This window comes from Megalops cyprinoides, chromosome 2 (genome assembly GCF_013368585.1).
Source record: "Megalops cyprinoides isolate fMegCyp1 chromosome 2, fMegCyp1.pri, whole genome shotgun sequence".
Taxonomy (NCBI): domain Eukaryota; kingdom Metazoa; phylum Chordata; class Actinopteri; order Elopiformes; family Megalopidae; genus Megalops; species Megalops cyprinoides.
Window position 1 is genome coordinate 48,670,569 of NC_050584.1, and position 20,789 is coordinate 48,691,357.

At 35.5% G+C, this 20,789-nt stretch overlaps 1 protein-coding gene across 1 annotated transcript; it reads right to left on the bottom strand.

Annotated features, from left to right (window-relative positions):
• Positions 1 to 303: 303 nt before the first annotated feature.
• adgrl4 (adhesion G protein-coupled receptor L4) lies at positions 304 to 19,605 on the bottom strand. The gene is made up of 16 exons (XM_036522773.1): positions 19,540 to 19,605; positions 18,807 to 18,953; positions 11,231 to 11,380; positions 10,844 to 10,993; positions 10,333 to 10,403; positions 8,217 to 8,396; positions 7,657 to 7,840; positions 6,991 to 7,104; positions 6,078 to 6,277; positions 5,461 to 5,640; positions 4,700 to 4,903; positions 3,956 to 4,176; positions 3,790 to 3,856; positions 3,298 to 3,389; positions 2,471 to 2,639; positions 304 to 1,300 (listed from the first exon to the last, which is right to left on the bottom strand). Exons 1-16 carry the CDS (start codon positions 19,583 to 19,585, stop codon positions 1,238 to 1,240), a joined length of 2,238 nt encoding a protein of 745 aa, XP_036378666.1. The 5' UTR covers positions 19,586 to 19,605; the 3' UTR covers positions 304 to 1,237.
• Between the last annotated feature and the right edge of the window lie 1,184 nt (positions 19,606 to 20,789).

The following is a 20,789-nucleotide window of genomic DNA, read 5'->3' on the forward strand; positions in this document are numbered from 1 at the left end:
CCCTTTTCAGCCACTCACAGCAACAACGAGCTGTGAACATTTGTAATTCGCATAACATTTGCAATGTGATGCACTTGCTAAGAATTTTCAGTTAATGAGTTCTGACATTTTCACATGACATCATTTGATTGAATTTGATTAAATATTTTATTTAATAGACAATCAAGTAGAACACTCTTTAATTTACAAAATATCACAAGGAAAATCATGCAAATATTTATACCAACATACTGATGAAATAAAACAAACAGCACATTACACTGAATGACCATACTCATGATCAAAAAATGAAAAAAGGGGCTATGAACTCATTTTTCACTACATTAACTTCTTGGATTACAGAATGTATTTCTTGAATGTCTGAAAAATATGACATGACAATATTGATATTTAGTTACCTACATGTATGTTTTAAATATTGACTGTATACATTACTTAAAAAGTATAAGTACAACCCTGTAAACAAAATAAAGGGTTCTCTACAGATTCTTGACCACAATATACATTGTGACAGGGATTTTAAACTTTACAAATTAAAAATGTTACCACAAGAAAAGCATGAAAATAGTAGTCATCATTTAAAAAAGGCTTTCCAGAAGGTTGACTTGCCCAGTAAAAAGTCTGGGAAGAGTTCTTCAACATTCTTAAAATTTGTTACTCTTCTTCAAAAGTGCAATATATTAAAAAGCAAGAATATTTTCATTATTGTGTAAAATCTCGACAAACTATTGAAATTAATGATTACAAATGACCACAGTTAGGTTAAATGTCAGTATCCTGGTTTATACATCAGCCAGAGTCTAATATGAGACAGAACCTTGACATTGGCATCATGTGCAATAGGAGCAGAAGTCATCCAAGTTGTCTTTATTTATAATACAACAGATTCACCAATACAACAGACATTTACAATGTTGCCTCATATTTCCATGTCACAAATGCCTACATAATTAAACACTAATTGTTTTAGCCATAATATTTGTAAGCGGTATATCTAATTTACATTAAATTATTGCAAAATAGAAAAGAAATAATAATGGTGTCAGTGTCAGCATGGGGTAAGCAGGCTCTCAGTTCTCTGTCACAAGAGAGTTTTGCTGAATTTCTCTGCTAAATCACAATATTTGCATGGACAATGTAGAAATAAGCAGTGGTATGAAAAACATCATTATAGCATTCCAAACCCCAGAGGACTGCTTGTGATGGCAGACTTGTTCCTCCTGGTTTGATGTAAAGTTCATCTGAGGCACTCAAAGCAACATGGCACATTTTTAAACAATCTGTAGTACTCCTCTTGAATCTGATGAGGCAGAATAGAAAAAGTACAGCATGAGATATTAGAGGGCGATGAGCTAATACTCTGTTTTACAAAGAAATGCTGTTAATTGTACCTGAGTTGTAATTGTAATCGAATCTGTTGTTCATTATCTTAAGCAGAAAATATAAAACATCTCATGATAATTCAAAATGGTTCCAAAATCCCACACATAAACACTTAAAATCATGAACACAGCTATTGTCTACTGTATCCCAACAAAGCGAATTCAAACTGAAAAAGTAATGTTTCTTGTCATAGTTAACGCAGATGGGTGGTAAGACTCGCTTTAAAACTGAAAGGAATGTTGGCAAACATACTTCAGGTCAAGAAAACAAATAGCACGTCCAGTTGCCTCTTAGTGGCAGAGTGGGATAGAATGGGTGTGAGCAACTGAAAATAAAAATGGTGGCAACTGAGACCTCATGCTGCATTTACAACAAGGTTCACAAATTAAAAGAGACATCTGTATTACTGCATTTAGGTCAATAGCATTACCATTTGTCATTTCCATTTTAGCAGATTTCCCAAGGTATTGGGATAGAATTAGAGATATACAGTACATATTCCCAATCCATTCACGGCAAAAGTGACAATATCTGCGTTGCATTACATTTGTTTAGCAGATGCTCTTACCCAGAGTGACACAGATAACAGTGTTTACAATATCCATTCATGTAGCTGGATATCTACTAAGGCAATTCAAATTAAGTGCTTTTCCCCAAGTCTACAACGCCTGTGTGCACACCAGGGAATTGAAACAGCAGCAGTTGGGTTTCAGCCCCTTCTCTTTACCACTGCACCACACAGAATCTGCAGTGGACTCTCATGAAATACAGTGAGAATGGCATTTGTACATCTAGTTGTGCCTTTGGGTAGATTGTAATTGATTGACCTCTGTCAATCAACACTGAGGTTTCTGATAACATTATAAAATGATGATGTAACACAAGGAATCTTAATTGCATAACCCCACTTAAATGTCAATGTAAATGTCAATGTATAACTTTCTCCTGAAAGTAAGGTGTCCTTTGCAGACAATGTAAAGAAGAAATTTCCTGTTAAACTGAAATCATGTATCTCACATGTATTTGCAATCGATAGTGAGTTGTGATTTCAATACTATATTCTTCACAGCTAACAGGGGAGCGTTACCTTTCTGGATAAGACACAGAGGAAGATGAAGATGAACATCCCTTGAAATGCATTGGAGATGGTGAAGAGATAGGCTGTAAGGGTAGTCTCGTTCAGGATGTGAAGGACACCAAAAGTCCAGGTGGCACCAAGGACAAACAGAAGGGCGAGAGCACCTCGGGCACAAGACCTGGAATGGCCACATTGTCAGTACCAAGTTCTTCTCATCAGCTCAGACTGTCACTCTAAGGTCATTATTTAGCTGTTTACTGCCTCCAAAACAATGGTGGGAGGCCACCATTAAAACGCCCTATTTAACAAAGGGTTTTTTTTTCCTATCATGGGTCTTTGTTTCAATTTGTTATCTTTATTTCAGTTTGTTGTTTTCATTCCGTGAAACTGTGAGTTGAGGCTGAAGAAGATTTGTTTACTTAATCTTCTGACTGAGTGCACTGTCTTATAAGTTAGCTTCCATTAGAAATAACATTTAGTTCTCGACTACCTGGATTATGACATGGTTAAGATCCATTACATGATAACATTCCATGAAAACAGGTTATAAAAGCAAGGACCGCTGTAGAGTCTAAATTTGTTGGAACTGTGGGGTCCATTTTCCTGCATAAATAGTCTTATATCAGGCTGCCAGGTGCTCTACCAGTGCATACTGTACACAGAAATGTGTAGTAATTACACCGATTCCACTGATTCACACAGTGCTGCAGGTCATAGTAGTATGGCTTTAAGCGATGTGGTTGGATCACATCTGAGCTCGGAGACCAACATGAGGTGTAACACAGGGAATAGAACAAGGACACACAAAGGAGGGTGACAGTTCACCTATCCCTCACCGTATGTTTTCATAGTGACTGATTTCAGGCTTCTTCACAGCAGTATGACGATAGACCTTATAAATGATCACTCCAAAAGCCAAGAGATTAACCTAGGATGCACATAAAGTAAGAGTTAAAAGTAAAAAACAACACATTTATACATGCGTGCATGGATAATTAAATAGTATATTGTATTGCATTAGCACCTTTGGATTCAATTTTAACCTTTTTTTATGTGGGGCACATTGTTCATTAATCTTTGCTATTGTCACAGAGCATGTTATATTTCAATACCTATTCAGGACTTTAATATGGATACAATTACTTTTGCAGAAAAATTAAAGCTTATAAAAATCAGTAAATATTCTTAAATATAATATCTATGAAAAAAAAATATTTATCAATGGCAATACATTCAAGATGTCTAAGGGCTCTGCACAACAATGCAGTCAATGCAAAAAGTTGATCATTAAGGTGAAGAATGAGATAAAAGATAATTATAAGCCTTACCAGAATAATTAAACAAGCAGGCCCAATGAAACTCCATATAAAATTGTTCTCAGTACTTAACCAACACCTGTGAAATGCAAGAGACCAGTTCACTATTCCTAGTTCTGAATTCACATAAATCATATCTATTAAAATATAAATATATATTTAAACAGTTAGAGCTTACACTTTATTGGTACCATAGTATTTGTAACCAAGTGTTGCAGAGATTGCAACTACCACTGCTGGGCTTCCATATCCAAAAATGTAAAAGTTGCGATGCAGGAAACCTTTGTTATAGATGACACCAACCACTATCAGGTACAGATGGATCCCTTCAATACACATCCATGCAAAAGCAGCTAAGAAAAAATAATGCAGTAGGCCAGCGATGATTGAACAGAAGAGCTAAAAGAGAGTTTAAAAAGGAAACAAAGAAATCATTATGTACATTTTATGAATCCTGCAACATAAAAAATTATTCAAAAAGATTAACAAAAGAAATAAATATGTTTGATAAAATGTAACAGACAACAAGTTAAATAAAAAATTCAACATATGCCCAAAGTCCTTTTTTTGGCTGATGATGACACGAATAACTTAAGTTGTGCATAGAAAGGTATAGTCTACTCAATCTGAGGTTTGATCTAAACAAAACTGCCAAGGAACAAATATAACCATGTGATGTTTACCAAAATAAGCATGAATATCATATTAAAATAATTATATCCCTTCGTCCTCTCAAAAACACATTGCATACTATGGCAATCTCTGGTAAATCATACAATTCTCCTTCACAATGAATCTCTATTTTTTTAATATTTATGACATTCAGGTGGGCATTTGAGTTCATTGACCAAACAGAAGAGTCTATGCTATAGAAATGAAAAGTGTTGTGGGCAGCTGTGACTGGCCCTAGGACAGTCCTCACTTTGTTGGTGTTCATATTAATTCCAACCAGGAAGATGAATTCAGCCATGAAAAGGCTACAGCAGAGGTTTTTGTGTATGGTGGTCCTGGTGCTTTGTATTTCACTGAAGAACCAGAAGGTGAAGATACACATGGAAAGGCAGATAATAGATATGATCATTCCAAGTTGAGTTATTCTTGTAAGGATGGCGTAGTGGGCCAACAGCTGTCAAAACAAAAATGACACACACAAAAAAGTTTCACATAAAGGTCCTTATTTCATCCATTTTTCCTTTTTATTTTGCCCATTTTATCATTTTTTTTGTCATTATTAATAATCAATGATACAATTTTTAAATCCTCATACCTGTTTTTATGCAAACATTTTTAAAGGGACCAGCCAACCTCTTCACAAACTTATGTATGTTAAGTACATTTTATCTATGCTAAACATAACTCACTTTGGACCAATACAATGATTATGTTTTTTATAGTTTGTGTAAGTAATGTGACAAATCATACATAAAATAAATTGCTAAATTTTATCTACCTAATCAGCTAAATGACTTAGTATTCCCTTAAAACCTTAAAGGTACCTTTCAAATAATTTCCAGTTTTTTAGCAACAAATGATACATTTGTGAAAAAAAAAGTGTGTCAAAGAAAATTCCATTTGAATTAGCATACGCTAATGATGAAAAAGGAAAATGCAGGAAGCAATGACTTGCTCGTCAATTTCATCTTAAATTCAGGGTAGTTGACATATGAAGATTGACAAACTTACATTTGCCTTTCCAGATGACATCAGGATAGCAAAGTGTGTCAGATGATTGCAGGTGCACGAGGTGTGAGAGCTGTTGACATGTTGGCGTGTACATCCCTCTGTATCCCAGTGGCCTCTCATGCTCACCGGTGAGTATTTCCAGAAAGCACATATTGTAACATAAACTTCAGAGTCTATAGGCTATAAAAAGATTGAATGTATATATAAATCATATACAGCATAACCAATATATCTTCGTGTTATTTAAAATAATTAAATCATTAACTATCATTAAATATTAATCTGATGTTAATCTGGTATTGGTCTAGCAATGTATTGACCTAATTTAAATTACCATAAAGATAATAATTTAGGAAAACATCATGACATGCACGTAAAAAATGTCAAAGTGCATGTAATTGTCACCATTAATAGGGAATAATTTATGACTGATGAATATAAAACCAGCCACATAAAATATGTATGCTCTGCCTATGTTTAAACAGTAGCTAATAAGGAAACACAAACAAACAAACAAACAAAAATGTATAGGTGCATTTGTAAATAAGACAGCCACAAACACACACATGCACCTACACTCATCACACATGGGAAATCCATGAGTTTACAGAGCATACCTCATTGTGTTTCAGGGTAAATGCTATGTTGTCAAGCTGGTAGACATGTGGTGAGCTTATAGTAGCTGCTACAACTTGTGAGTTCACAGTGAAATCGTCTGCTCCGGCAAACTGCTTGTAGTCAGTTGCTGTGGGGGCATCATTTGTTTGCAATAGAGCACCAATATTGCTGTACCAAAGGAAAACTATGGACAAACTCCCTGATGAAAAAAAAAAAAACACAAAAAGCTGTTTTATTAATAATGTTGCCTTCATGATATCCATGTAAGATTGGACTGAAACACAGGCAAGCAACTGAAGCTATTGGCGACCAATAACACTGTATCATAGCTCTTACGTACTTAATCTGTCATTATTTGAATAGACTGTAAAAACCCCTTGTACTTCAAATGTATTGCATTTAAGATGCAGTTTTCAATGTTAAATACATGTCAGAAGACCCTCTGCCCCTCAGAACTGGAGTGGCTCATTCTTAGTGTACTGACAGCAATAATACATGTTTGCAAAAGAACGGGCAAGCTTAATCCTGGAGGAAGTGATGCAAGTAAACCTACAGCACTCACAAATACATTAACAAACATTGCCAAAACTAATTTATGTTAACAATCTTGATTCAATTTTAATTTTAAAAAGTAATGGTGGGGAGACATCCAATTTTTACTAAAGTATACGTGATGTGCAACTTATGTTCAGAAGAATCATATCTGAGCAAAACTGTCCTGTCCTTGTTGAGCTACTTTTTCCTTCATTTGACTTGCTTGCTGCAGTGCAGATTTAATCCCTTATTCCCTGGTTACACCTGGTTGTCATTTTCAAACATATGCGAAAATCACAGGGACTATGTGCTTAGGTTTTTAAAACATGTATGAAATGTCACACTATTTTAGATTACTGTCAAGACTCAGCTACTTACCATTTACTTCTTGTTTTTCATTTTTAGGGGTGAGCGTAATGGAATCGCCTCCCATGGTAGCATGAATATTTGTCAGCTTTGTTTGTAGGGTGTCAAAAGCATATAGTTTAAGGGCTGTAAATTAAATGAGAGGAATAAAATGTGTCACAATACTGTAATACTGTACAAAAAGAAGCCTTCCTACAAAAATCACACATTTTTGTTATTATCTTGTTAAACGTTTGTGTCGCGTGCTCTCCACACTTGTCATTACTTTCATCACGTTTGATCACAGAGTGGGTGTGGGTAGCTTGAGCTTGTAAAGTCTAGGTTAACAGTTGCTGAGTCACTGCAGTGGTACTCAAGTTAAGTATTCCACCTGGACTGGATCAGTGAACATCCACTTACATAAACACATAATAATACACAATAATTTGTCATCCTGGACAAAGGCATCTGCCATGCCATTTTGTGCCAAATTCTTTCTCATATTATTTAGGAATTAGGCAAATATTAAAATGTAAAACATCAGTCTACACATGCACGCTACTGGCTTGTGTGTATTTGCTCCTATATATACCATATATCAAAATCTATTCATGTTTTATGAAAAGATTAAATGTCCTTTCCTTTGTATTTTACTGTAAAGCACACAGCAACAATTAGACAAAATAAACAGAGCCTTACCTATGTCACCTGCATTCACGTCCACCTCAGTTGTGGTTTCATAATTTTTTGAAATATTCAGTGTTGCCTCCTCCACAGTATGCAAAAGTTTGGTAATAGTCTTTCCCCGGTTATCCTTCCTAATCTCATTCCATGCCACCAGTTCTTCCTTTTCTACAAGATTGTTTACAGCACTAACAAATTCCTGTACAGGAAAAGAAACGTTCAATTATGAATAACGCCCATTGTATCTACTTTTGTTTCTAGAACATCCTGTAGCTGCAGTGTTACATTCACTGATGTTCTTTACATTTATATGTGAACATTCATATCTGTCTCCCAGAATTTTTTTTTTTATACATGAGTCTGAATGGACAGTCAAAGTCAATCAAAGATGCATCCCATGGTCTTGAATAAATCAAAAATAAAAGGAGAATTATTTTGTACTGAGATAAAGGGATTCTTTGTGTGTGTGTGTGTGTGTGTGCGTGTGTGTGCGTGTGCATGCGCACGCCACTGTCTGCTTTATAAATGAGAATGAACAATAAAATTATGAATGAATCTGACAGAATATCCCTTACTGTAATGGTAGCATTGGTGAGAGCCTCCTTATCAGTAGCACTGTCATTCACAGCACTTAACGATGGTACTGATTGAGATAAGGCTTCCACGTATGAAATCACATCAACAGGTGAGAGTTCCCCAGAAGTTTGTTTCCTTATCTCTTCTAGACGGCTGTAAGGCTTTGCAATATTGTTGATCTATGAACATAAAACGAAGTCATTATTTTTTCAGTCACAGGAGTAACCTCTGAAAATGATAAAATACAAAAATCATAAACGCCTGTAACAAATGCTAATCAAAGTGTTATATTTTGGATTTGTTTAAAAAATGCTTATTTGAAAAGTACACAATTAGTTCTTACAGTGCAATTTGACTCTATGGATTTTGTTGCTCTGAGACACCCTGGCAACACCTCTACTCTAGCAGTTTACTCACCTATATATAGCATGTCACCCTACAGTATTTCTGTGCTGCTGACACAGGTCTGTTACTTCCTCGACTTGCTGCAAATTCAGTCTATACATGGCTGTTGTAGAACTACAATTATACTATTCTCTGAATTGTTTCCTCATGCATCCTGTTATTATTACTTTTAAATTATCCAATCATACATTGATACACAAGGGATATCATTCAAATGGCTTTATGTCATTATATTACATGTCATTCTGCTTGCGTTTTTCCTCCTCAATTGACATTTATTTGTAATACGGTTAACCTCCTGCCCTCGCTTTATCCCTAGCTTAATTAGTCACTGCACAGCCATTGACCTAAAAGTGACAGCTCTCTTTGCATGTTAAACATGTTCCTCCTGCCGACAATATGAAAGACATCCAGATTAAAGGTTAAGATCAAGGTTTAAATCATTTTTAAATCTCCTCATGCACTTGCCAGAATTTTTTGAGTTTAATTAGCCCCATGATCCCACCAGATATGAGTAATAAATCATCATTTTATTATTTTGTATTGAACAATGTCTGACACTATACAGTACCTTTTTTCTCTCAGTTTTAATAGAGTAGCATAAAGAGCTGTCTCACCACTAGAATTCTTAATACATTCTTGCCTTTAATAAATTAATTTGTCATTAAATGGTTACATAATTTGCCATTAATTTGTTGCAAGATCAATAAATTACACCATGCTCTCTTCTTTTAAAACTGCAAAGTGGGATTCCATTCTCTGACCTGCATCAACTCGGGGTCAACATGGGTCAGTATGGAGAACCAGACCAATCCACAGATTTAGGAATCAACATCATACACACACACATACACTTACGTAACTAGGGGCAAAGAACAATAAAGTGCATATGCCTATGCCAATAACTATATTTTGTAATTCGACACATATAAATTTATTTTAATGTTTAAGATTCATTGCATGTAGATACACATATACACATGCACACCTACATGTACATACACCAATGGGTCATCTTCACTTTAGTAACAAGTTTGTGAATCACAAAAAACTGTTACAGGGCGATTACAATTTATTATGTTAATGTTTTGTTTTCATCCTTCCCATTGTCCTCCTCATATGCTGCCACTTACATGCATTTTATATTTTTGAGTGATATGTTACATTTCTTTAAATTCAACTGTGTGTATATTTGAACTGTTGTACTAAGTTTTACGATTTGTTATGCAAGTAATAAAGTTCTGCATGATTTTTACTTTTTATCTCTGTTTTTGAGGCAGAGGACCCCTAGATGACTAGAATAGCTGTAGGGCATGCCTAAGAGAGGGATCTCTGTTGGACCCCAAAGGAAAGAAAAAGGTGACATTGACTAGGATACCAAAAGAGTGGCAATACCTATTACGTGAGTTAAACTTAACATGGTACTACAAAATATTTTTGTCACCCAGAAGAAAAGCAGTGAATCACCAGCAGATGGCAGCAGTTGCACATAACATAATTGTCATATGCATGAAAATGTATATGGCAGCATTCTAAAGGGTAATATGGCATACAAATAGAAGATATCAACTTGTAAATACTTGTTCTTACATACTTGCATTGTTTACTATCCAAGACCTCTATATCTCATAATGTTTCAATCATATGTTATCTACTAGTGGCAATCCTTATTTTATTTTTAGCACAGCATAACTTTGTTCAAATACTTACATATTCAAGTGTTTTGTTGACAGTCTTTGAGATACATGTGTTGTTATTATGACAGCCTTTCTTGGGACTCTCTGGAAAAACAACATTAAAAAGCAAGAAGTGAGTTACTGCAACTGTTAATGCTTAAGTGTGTCACCTCCGTTGAGGATAAAAAAGAAACTTAGAGATCCAAACAATATTGGTAGTGGCGTACACTGTGTATGTCTGTGTTGCTCAGAGCTGCCACTTTAGATATGAATTGATGAGTGATTATATGTTAACATGTCTATGCACATTATATAGCATATATCATGATGACATCTGCAAATGGAATCTAATGCACTAAAGAGACTTTAATGCTTATAAGCCTTGGATGCACACACAGGAACCTAGAAAACACTTCTAATACCATGCAGTTTGTTAAACTTTGATTTTGCAAATGTTAAAGTCTCTTAGACACAACACACAGATGAAGGCATAGGTATTTCTCTTAACTGCTGTTAATTGTAGCACACATCCTCTATATGCCTACCTTTACATTTAATGCCATCCTTTCGTTGAAACCATACCGTTTGTGAAGTTGGGGCATAATCCCGTTGGCAAGTACAGTAATAAGATCCAGGTGTGTTATGGCAACGTGAGAATTTTCCACAGACTTGATCATCCTTACATTCATCAATATCTACAATTCACATAAATTCATACAAATACAGGTAACAAAGGATCATTGTATGTTTTATCACATAACCACATTTAAGTATGATACACATCTACTTGAACTTGAAGTAATAACTTCAAAAAGAAAATAAATACTGTACCACAGTACCAATACTCTACTACTACAAGTTTGTGCAAGTATGTACATAACAGTGTAAATAAAATAAACACATATGTTAAATAAAGAATATACATTAATTACCGTCACATTGGGTACCATCATTTGTTTGAAACATTGTCAGCCCACTGGATCTGAATCCTGATTGACATGTGCAGAAATAACTGCCTTCAGTGTTTGTACAGTTTGCATACTTGCCGCAGATTTGGGTGACTTTTGTACATTCATCATCATCTACAAATATAAAACAAGAAAAACATAGTTAGGGTTCAACATTCTGACCATTATACACTAAGAAGTGCCCAGCAGAGATTTTGTTTCATTCACTCAAGCTGTCTTTGCTGTGAATGTCATTGTTTGTTCACACATTTCTTGAAACTTACTGTGTGTTTGACACTACAATCACATAACTATTCAAGTAACTATCTATACTTTAAATTCAAAAACCAAAGTGAAACAAAAAATATATATATTCTTCTTGTTTTTTTTCTGCATTTCCCTCTGGAAAAAAATAATTACAGAAAAGCTGATTAGGGTTAACATTTGCATAAATATTTCAAATAAAATATTTACAATATTTACTGCATAAAACAGCTGCAGTAACATTTAGATGTATTTCAGTACAAAGCCACAACTGTAGACAAACTACAAGAGGCCATACAGATTTAAATTATTAAATTATTACTTACAGTAACAATGTGTCATACAGTCAAATAATTTAGCATTTAGTGGTCTTCTATGGATATTTTATACCAAGCAATGCTTAAATGACTTCTAAAACAAAAAAAAAAAAAATTGAAATTCTTTCAAGAATTTGGGAACATTGCAGAATGTATAACACCAGTCTTTGCTACCATCACTGCATTCCCTCTGGACAAAGAGCAGGTATTCATATAATTGCTATATAATGCTATCGGCACACAACTCACACCATCACATAACAAGTGTGCATCACAACTGGAATGTTCGGTATAACGTTCAAAATAAAATATATGATTCCATTATTGGAATGATTATAGCCTTATGGACAGAGTTTTTGCAGCCGATTCAGAATCTATGCCAGTCAATCATTTCAGAGATTGGGCAGTGCATGTGCGTTGGCAGTTGCCTGTCATCATACCCCTTGTCAAAGAGCCAAATCTGAGAACCATTTCCATCTCTGCATGAGAGGGTGAAGAGAGTTTTCTGTCAGTTTAACCCCTAAGAGGTCATGCTCATAGTCTGGTATTCTTAAAGCTGGAGAGTAAAAGAAGGGTCAGACCCCGGTCATGTTGGCAGCATGTTCTGTCTAATCTAAGTTCTTCCTCTCATGGGGCCAGCAGGAACAAGAGAGGGCTACATCGTTCCAAGTACATAGCCCAGCCTCTCTGGTTCCCCTGATGCAGAGCCAGCCCCTGCAGTCTTTGTCAAAGTTTCCTTTGAGGGTGGGAGTGTTGTCTTTGCTGGGAGTGAAATCCTCTGGATGAAAGTCCCAGAAAAAGGTTGCAACTGTATTCCCACCCCTCTCTCCAGCCTTCCTTGAGACATCCCAGGTGGATAACTTTTTCCTCTCATGGTGTATGGCTGCATCTAAGGTGCAGGAAGGCAGGGGCAGATGTACCAAATGGTGAGGGAAAAGGGCAGAGCTGATTTCAGGGAAAGACACTTTAACCCTGTCTATACACTTTTAAAACAGGTCCAATTAAGTCAGTTCATTCTATATTCCAGAAGAGGTAACCTGCACAATAACATCTTCCATTAAGTCATATCAGGGTGGGATTAAGCTTAGAAGAGCTGAATGAGTACAACCCTTTGCTAAAACTATTTCTATTACATTTTATAGACAAACATTAGAATCAGCCTATATTTTCCATTTGCCAGAGCACATAGAAGAAATTCACAATGACCTAATTAAGGTCCAGACCAACAATGGCTTCTCATTAGTTTGTTTTCTTTCCCTTTAGACTTTAGAACTAAACTCTAATCTTCTGCTCATCATTACCACTGTTATTTTTAAAGGCTGACTTGGAGCTGTTTTGTTCATTTACAGTATGATAGACACATGCCTTCCCGTCCTTTGTACCTATCTGGTGGAAAAAGCCTGACCAGTAAGGATATCCTTCACTTCCAGAAATGGGAGGTGACCATTTTCTGAGGAAATATGTCTGTTGCTTTCGAAATTCAGGGCTTGCATAACCAATGCTGTTTTTTATATTTGTGTGAATTCATTGCTGCAATGATGCATTACATTTGGAGATGTGATGTGCTTTCCATATTCACATTATTAACTTTTTTTTTATCAAAAACTTTTCACGAGTGTAAATGTGGTCAGAATGACCTGGAAATGTGCACAGACTGATTTTTTTCTGTGATTAAAGTTTCACATGTATGGCACAATCTATGTCTCCTCTCCTGAAGTTAGCATTCTTTCAATATGGAATACCTGCATGGTGGCCAGTAATGCACATGTTGTTGAGGAAAAAAATAGTCCCAGATTCCACCTAATCACCATCCATGCTTATGGATTGGAAAAGGAATAATGGTATTATGGGTAATCTACTATTTGTGGAAATTGGCTTGTGAATGAGAGAACATGGGACTCAGACATGAGCAACAACAAAACTGAAACTATTTAAAATAAAACTATTGAAAACTATATCTGCAATGGCTGTTAGTAAATGTCCAATTTTTTAAATTCTATACAAAAATGGACTGCTTTGAATGGACAACTGTTTAAAACTGATGCATGAATTTACTGTAAGTGAAAATAAATCGTTGACAAAAATCTTTGACAATAGAACAAGAATGTACTGGACAGCTTTGTCAGACAAACAGTATTACATATTGTGAGGCATCTGACTGTTGCGACTCACAAAAGGACAACTGTGTGACTGTCCAACAGCTGACTAGTGCAAATTCTACCACCATTCCACAGGTATAAGACAGTGTCCTGACACTGCGAACAATGACTTCAACTTCAAGCAGTCTTCCTTTACACCATAGAAACCTGGAGTCACAAGCAGGGAAGCCCCAGAGATCAGTCTTAGAGCCCATACCAAATGCAACCTTGTGTCTTATTTTACATCCCTTTCAGGACAAACTGCACACAGACTACATAACAACTCCTTGGAAAATGCCACCAGGGACAATGTATGATGGCACAAACCCAGCTGCAGAGCCACTAGTCTTAGAACATGTCTGAACTGAGACACAGGAGGCAAAAGGGAGGAAAAACATACAGAAAACACAGGCTCTCCACTTTGCCCTTTGGTGAAACATCCAATGGTGGCTACAGTCTTCACCTTCCATTCATGGTAACTCAGGTTGCATTAAAAACAAAACCAGGCCAAAAGGCAAAAGGACATTATACACCACCTAGACTGGCCCAGGCCATTCGTGAACAAAATAAGGTGATGGATTAGTGTGTTTAACAGTTAGTTTAAATTTGGTTTAAAAGATGTTTAAACAATGAACCTGAGAACCAGAGAATTGTGTTCAGTGAAGATAAGTCATAGTATTTGTGAGAACAAATAAATGTGGGAATGAAATGTCCTCATCCTGCATACATTCTGATGATGAAACTTTGGCGATGCTATATGTTTTTGCTAGGGTGGGCTAATCATAATTGACTAGCACAGTGATAGTAGCGTGAGCCAACAAACACTGGTCCCAGATCAGCCTCTTTGCTTAGTTACTCAGTTAACGTGAGGATTCAATTAAGAAATTTAAATTTAAGAGTACTAAGGTTCTCTTTCTTGTTTACACAGTGCCCATCTGCTCAGACACATGCATAACAGATAGCTGAATGATAGACCTCACTTGTCATTTATCACATCAGTGGCAGATGACTATGGTTTGTAGCTGAAATGATAAAAATGACAAAAATTATATATTTAACTTTTTTTATCAAAATGGAAGGTCATCATCTTTCTTGGAAATATCAACATTTATTCAATAATATAGCTACATGAACAGTATGATGTAAATGTGTTTCTAGCTTAAGGGCTTGGACCAGGAGCTGGCTAAAACTAATTATTACAGTTATTGGTATTTTAACCAATGGTTAATGTATTACAAAAACAATAATATCTTACTAGACATTTTTCAGTGCAGACTTTTCTCAGCTGTTTAAACATGACGATGGGAACAACTCTCTCCTATCAGTCAGTCAAGAGATTCAGTCAGTCAGTCAGTACTGTTACTAGGGTTGCTTCCTACCAGTACAATGATAATCACTGTACTTCAGGACATTACGGTGACATATTTAGAAGTCTTATTTTTCACATATTGTACAGAAGAGTTAATCTTTTCATATTAGATGTTCAAACTGTCTCTTCACTTGTAAGTCGCTTTGGATAAAAGCATCTGCCAAATGAATAAATGTAATGTAAATGTAAATTGCCATCTAAAATAAAAATAACCAAGAATCACCATTTATTCAGAAATCTCAGATTTGAGAGAAGTCCAGAGAATAAAAATTACATCTAAAACTAAATTTAATGTATGTTTATGAGAGATATGGCTCCATCAGGTTTCCAGTCTTTTTGTGCCTGTGAGTGGGAAAAGGAGGTGGGTTAGTCTCGGGCCATCTGTTTATCAGGCCTATCCTGAGAATGTCAGAAGAATTCTTGAGAATGTCAGTAGTCTGGGCCCATCTTTCTTTCCTCAGAGGCAGAGGAAAAGATCATATCTAAAACGCCATCATAATTCTTCTTAACGCCCTATCTTAGTCCTGTCCTTGTATGCTGATTACGTTGCCTACAGCCTGTTATTGAAAGTTAAGGCTAAAGCAATTTGCAGTGGGAATGAGTTGCCTTGGTAGTTTGGAAATAATCTTCAGCTCTGCAGTAGAGACCCTTCCTGAGGACAAACTGTGTTCATTTCCCAGGGTTTGTTAAATTATTTCTATATTTTTTCACACTAAAATATTTGATAAAGTAAAATAACTACTATTCGGGCAGGTGATAAACACCAGTCTTTGGCCAATAAAGTAAGTTATACTGAGACAGGAGGCATACTGCATGGGACAAAAACATATTGTAGCATCCTACAAAAACAAAAATAAAGGAATCTGGGCCATGGATCAAATGCATCTTATTCACACAGCTTCCTTCTGAAGGAAGTTGGTTAAAGGCAAAGCTGGGTACTGTTACCCTAGACTCAGAAACAGGAAGGTAAATTTAAATTGAACATTAGGAACTCACCCAGGAGACAAAAGTTAAGGATGTGATTGCAATATGCCAGACAATCTTTGATTTATCTGAAAGTGGAACTTTTCATAAGATAAACAGGTAATGAATAAGTCAACCCAGGTCTTTTTTCTGGTGGTTCACAAACATGAAACTTCCTAATAGTCATAATCTGTTTATACTTGGAGGGGGGAGATAACTCTGGAGGACTCATTCAAATTTTTAAGCATTTTTTATTAATGTACAAAAATTCACTAATAGGTCTGTACATAGCTCCTGCAAATAAGAATTTCCAAATTTGTTCAATAGACATGTTTTCAGACATTTTCTACATCCATCTTTTTCAGCCTCAGCTAAATCTAAGTATATGAAAGCCAAGCTTTTCTCTGAACTTAAGTGTATGTCCAGGCATGCCAACTACCTGTCTCTCTACTGGCCTATAGATAAATGAATCGCTGCTCAGTATGTAATTTTTAATTCATATATCCCTGTCATTGTCTGTTTTGTGACCATACTGAAAACATTTACCAAATACTAATTACACTAAATACTAACCATATCATCACAGAAATACAGTTATACAGGTATCACTGTAATATTACACTAATATTAAAAATGTATTCACTTACTAGTGCAATAGAAATTTAGATCACTAACTATCATTTACTTTCCAGGGTATGCAAATATACTCACTGACACTCATTAAACGCATTAACTCTTAGTTCAGTTCCCAGGAGGGTCAAGACAATTCTCATTTGGTTACGTCATAGGCTGTTTTGAACAAGGGTCTGACGGTTTGTTAGGCTTAGAGGTGAAAATATATTGATATTAATAATTCGTTTTTTATTATTATTATTTTCAATTGTCTGACATCAAAAAGAATTGCTTTACATACAGCAAGTGATACCAAGGAGTGATAACCTGCAACTTGCCAGTATCTGTAGGTAATTGAAATAAAACTGTTATCTCTAATTAATTACAAAACTCTTTTACTGATTTATATTCCTTGAATAAACATGACACATGAAAAAATGTTATATTAAGCAGTAATGGGGTATAGGGAGATTCCACTGCCTCCACCAACTATATCAAATAATATTTATTACTAACATATATATTTAAAAATGCTCATAGAAAAATCTATTACTATTACACTACATTTGCCCTTTTTGATATAATTACATGTAACAGTTTAGGACAACAATCTACTGAATATGTAGTGCAGTAACTGACAAACTGGAATGTTAAATTTCTGATTTCGCAAAACCTAAATTTACTGTACAGTAAATTTTGTTTGTTTACTTCTTTCTGCTTTTCTTAATCTACTCTTCCCAAAGTAAAGACCCTAATGTACATGTGGCAACAGTGTTACATAGAACACCCTGTGATGTCAGCCCTACTTTAAAGGTTATTCTGTTCCTGGAGTCGATTAATCAGGTAGTCAGGGTCAATAGCTCTTTCCTTTTCACATCTTCCACAGATAGAATTTTGGTCACTGAAATGTGAAACATTTTAGCTCAAAATTTGTAACTTTTTTTTTTCATTTATTGGTGTTCAAAGTACAGCAGAATTATGTGAACAAAGTGTTCAGCTGAATACTAATAGTTACTGCATTGTTGCAATGTAAAGTTTAACATAAACAGCTACTGCATTAGCACGCGCACACTTGTTATACTATCACAAACAAAGTATATCATTAGTTCCACATTTTATATTTTAGTATGATAGAATTCATGATGGACATGACATTATTTTAAGGGTTAAGGATGCACATATCTTTTTAAAAAAATGTTTGCTCCTGTCTATTCTTGTGTAAGACTTCTGACCCCAACAGGCACACATATACACAGCCATCTCCACCTTTAAGGTTTACATGCACTATCAGCTGAGAACCCTTCACTTCCCTTTGCTCTCTTTAGAGTTTGTAGTAACCAACAAGAGACATCAGCACATTTGATATTAAGTAGTGGTTCACAGCCCTCAAACTGAATACCCTGGTGAGAAAATCTGAAGAAGAAAAAGAAATGTTCATGAAAAGAAGATTTTGGAAAAATCAATACACTGAAGTTCACCAACGGGAACTGGAGAGTTACTCATCACACTGTGGAAAAAGAAAGTGCTAGAGGTGATGAGAATCTTATTGTCAAAGCACAATGGAGCTAGTGAAAACTGCACGTCTCTCTCTGGAACATGATATCTTCATTTTTCGGATTTTTGCTACTATGTCAAATTCCCCACAATGTTAAGAACACTCATTTATTATGTATCTGTCTCAATAAATAAATAAATAAGTAGATAAACAAAAAACCATAAGGCGTTTGTAGTATAATGACTATTCCTTCGGTTCCAGATTGTGTCAATCTTAGCTATGAGAATTCACTGTAATTTAGTTCCTGCAATTTTGGAAAGGATTTGAAATGTATACAAAGAAACGCTTTCAGCATGGTTATAAAAACATCAATTGTGAGTTTTCTTACTCCTTTGAGAGTTACCTTCGCAATTACGTGTTCCGTCACCAGTAAATCCAGTCTTGCAGAAGCAGCCAGTGGATCCATTTACATGTTTGCATGTTGCATTCTTATGACATTTTTGGCAGATGTCAGAAAAATTTCCTGGGTCCAGCACAATGGAAAGCCATGCTAAGACAATAAACAAAAAAGAGGAGTTTGTGGAAACAGCTGATTCTACAGCTGATTCTATTTTTTCTTAAACAGAAAAAATGCATCATATGTAAGTATGCAAAAAACAGTGATAGTGTTAATCATAACAAATGCTGTTCAACTTGTCATAACATGAAATTTAAACAGAAATGTTTGTCATTCTCGGTTCTAAAATACTGTTTTACATACACAATCTAAAAAGACATACAGCAGACAACTTGTACTTTAAGAAATTACAACTAATTTGATTTTATGTAAAAAAAAATCATGAAGGTGTACATGTAATATTACAGAACATTACATAAAACCTGAAGAACTTTTATTTATACAAATTATAACTGTGGGATAGTTATCATGTTAAAAGATTTGAAGTTCTCTTAAAAGTCGGGGGAGCAGCAGTCTAGAAAGCTGAAAAGACGCCATGTTCCTTGAGCGTCTGCTGTTTGCACATACAATGCACAAAAAATAAGCAGCATATAGCGACAGTACTTACTGTTCAGTTACAAGCTAATGATAACACCAAGCTCTCTACAGTAATAACAAATCGTATGAAAGACTCACTTACCCACTAAAACCACAAGTTTCATTGGGGACTTCAGCAAAGACTCCATGCTTAAGTTTGGAAAGGGTAACTTTTAGCTGGAGCGTTGCGCCTTGTGACGTACACCATTTCCTTGCATCATTTTTCCTGTTTCCTTGAACCTGGCCCTTCCTGTCTGGTCTTTAATCAGCCTGCACAAACATCATTCGATAGAATACCAGCATCTTAAGGCAATGAGATCTACTTCCAGGCTTGACTCAACACATGTCTATAATGTGCAGCTCCTAATCCTACATTACTACAAACCTATAAAATACCATATACATAAAGACTTCACCTTGGTGACTAAAAATATTGTGCTGTTCTTTGGCCCAAGGTTGAGATTTATAAACTCATAGGGTGTCATAAAGCAAAACTTCCTTGTAACTGGAAGTTTACAGTAAATGTACAGTATGTTGCTTGTCACTGTGTTTCCATTTACAGAAATTCATAAAGCTAAATAAAATATATCCTGTATATGCAAATTATATATGGACAACACATAGGGAGCCAGTTAATGAGCTCCCTCCTTCACATAAATAAAGGATAAGGTAACCCCTCCTTGAGTCTGTGTGCAAATATGGGCATTTTCAGATGCAATGTTTTCAGCAGTGAGATTGATAAATTGGGGTTTGGGAGTCTGTTTCTCAGTCCCACTGAGATTTTACTGTTTTAAAACACAAATGCATTGATGCAGTATGGCAGGCACAGAGCTCAACCTGCTAGCTTGCCACTCAGAGATGTGGAACTATTGAGGCTTTTAGAGTTACTTGGCATTTTAATCCATTGTCAGAAGTAGGAAAAAAAAGAAATTTTATTGCAATCCACATACATTGTCACCTAACAGTGGCAAGGTTTCCTTTCCCTCATTATATACTCTTTGCACTTTTTCCAAGTTCCTTACAGGGGAACTTTTTCCAGTTGATTTGCATCAGATACTGAGGCACGGGAATTGCTCAGAGCTTGGATTAATTTATGACATATACCTTACCATTTCAATTCATTTCTGTACATACAGAATTCAGAAACAAATGTGGTCTGTGTACATTGTGTACATTTTATGGAGTATGCAGAGTACATATGAAGGATGAGTGGACATCCCAGTTCAAAATGTAAAGAATTGTGCTTTATTCTTATCTTAGAATCAAGTATAAGGAATTTAGTAAAAAATACTGAACACCTAGCATTTTAAGAGCTTCAAAAAGAGCAGTTTAGAAGTTAATCCTGTTTGCCAA

Excerpts from the sequence above, each read along its gene's own strand:
- adgrl4 (XM_036522773.1), bottom strand. The coding sequence starts at position 19,585 with ATGGAGTCTTTGCTGAAGTCCCCAATGAAACTTGTGGTTTTAGTGG. Across the intron at positions 10,994-11,230 it reads TGATGGTACCCAATGTGACG|ATATTGATGAATGTAAGGAT; the intron begins GTAATTAATGTA and ends TGTGAATTGTAG. Across the intron at positions 3,390-3,789 it reads CTGCTTGTTTAATTATTCTG|GTTAATCTCTTGGCTTTTGG; the intron begins GTAAGGCTTATA and ends TGTGCATCCTAG.